The 641-nt window shown below is 41.2% G+C and overlaps 1 protein-coding gene across 1 annotated transcript in view; it reads left to right on the plus strand.

Moving 5' to 3' along the window:
- LOC107579234 (serine/threonine-protein phosphatase PP1-beta catalytic subunit-like) overlaps positions 1 to 636 on the plus strand; it is a gene marked incomplete at both ends in the record, with an annotated part of 1,131 nt that extends 495 nt beyond the window's left edge. The window contains 2 exons of the mRNA XM_016265084.1: positions 366 to 470; positions 551 to 636. Of these exons, the coding sequence (XP_016120570.1) occupies positions 366 to 470; positions 551 to 636 (191 nt within the window). The remainder of the gene's footprint in view (positions 1 to 365; positions 471 to 550) is intronic.
- Between the last annotated feature and the right edge of the window lie 5 nt (positions 637 to 641).

Here is a 641-nt window from a genome sequence, read left to right on the forward strand (position 1 = left end):
TGTCAAAGTTATTCAGAGATCGCCAAGAAAATAGCCTTGATGCTGGCATGGCATTAAAAAGTGAATGAATGAATGAAGACGACAATGATAAATTTTATTACAGTAAGAAAAATCTTTAGGAAAAACATAACTAAGAAACACTACTGTAAATGAAGTTGGATATCATATCAAACTTAATATGTAGAAATTTGGTGCAATGTAGCAGAGTATAAGTGTTTTGCATTACAATAATGAGAAAGTAGAATCTAAATGGTCCTTAAAGCTTGATAATATCATTCTCTTTTCTTTTCTTAGAAGTTGTGGTGAAATAATGCGACAGAGTTCCCTGTGTTTGTGTGTGATGTATTTAGTTGTTTTTCCTGCAGGCAAGCGCAGGTTCAACATCAAGCTGTGGAAGACGTTCACCGACTGCTTCAACTGTCTGCCGATCGCCGCAATCGTGGACGAGAAGATCTTCTGCTGCCACGGAGGCAGGTTTAGCAGCACTGTCTCGTTAGCGTTAACGAGCGATCACAGACACGTCTAACGCTCCTGTGTTTCTCTTCTGAAGGGCTTTCTCCAGATCTCCAGTCGATGGAGCAGATCAGACGCATCATGAGACCCACGGACGTACCTGACACAGGTGACACACACACACACAC

This window comes from Sinocyclocheilus grahami, unplaced genomic scaffold (genome assembly GCF_001515645.1).
Source record: "Sinocyclocheilus grahami isolate Dianchi unplaced genomic scaffold, SAMN03320097.WGS_v1.1 scaffold15603.1, whole genome shotgun sequence".
NCBI lineage: Eukaryota > Metazoa > Chordata > Actinopteri > Cypriniformes > Cyprinidae > Sinocyclocheilus > Sinocyclocheilus grahami.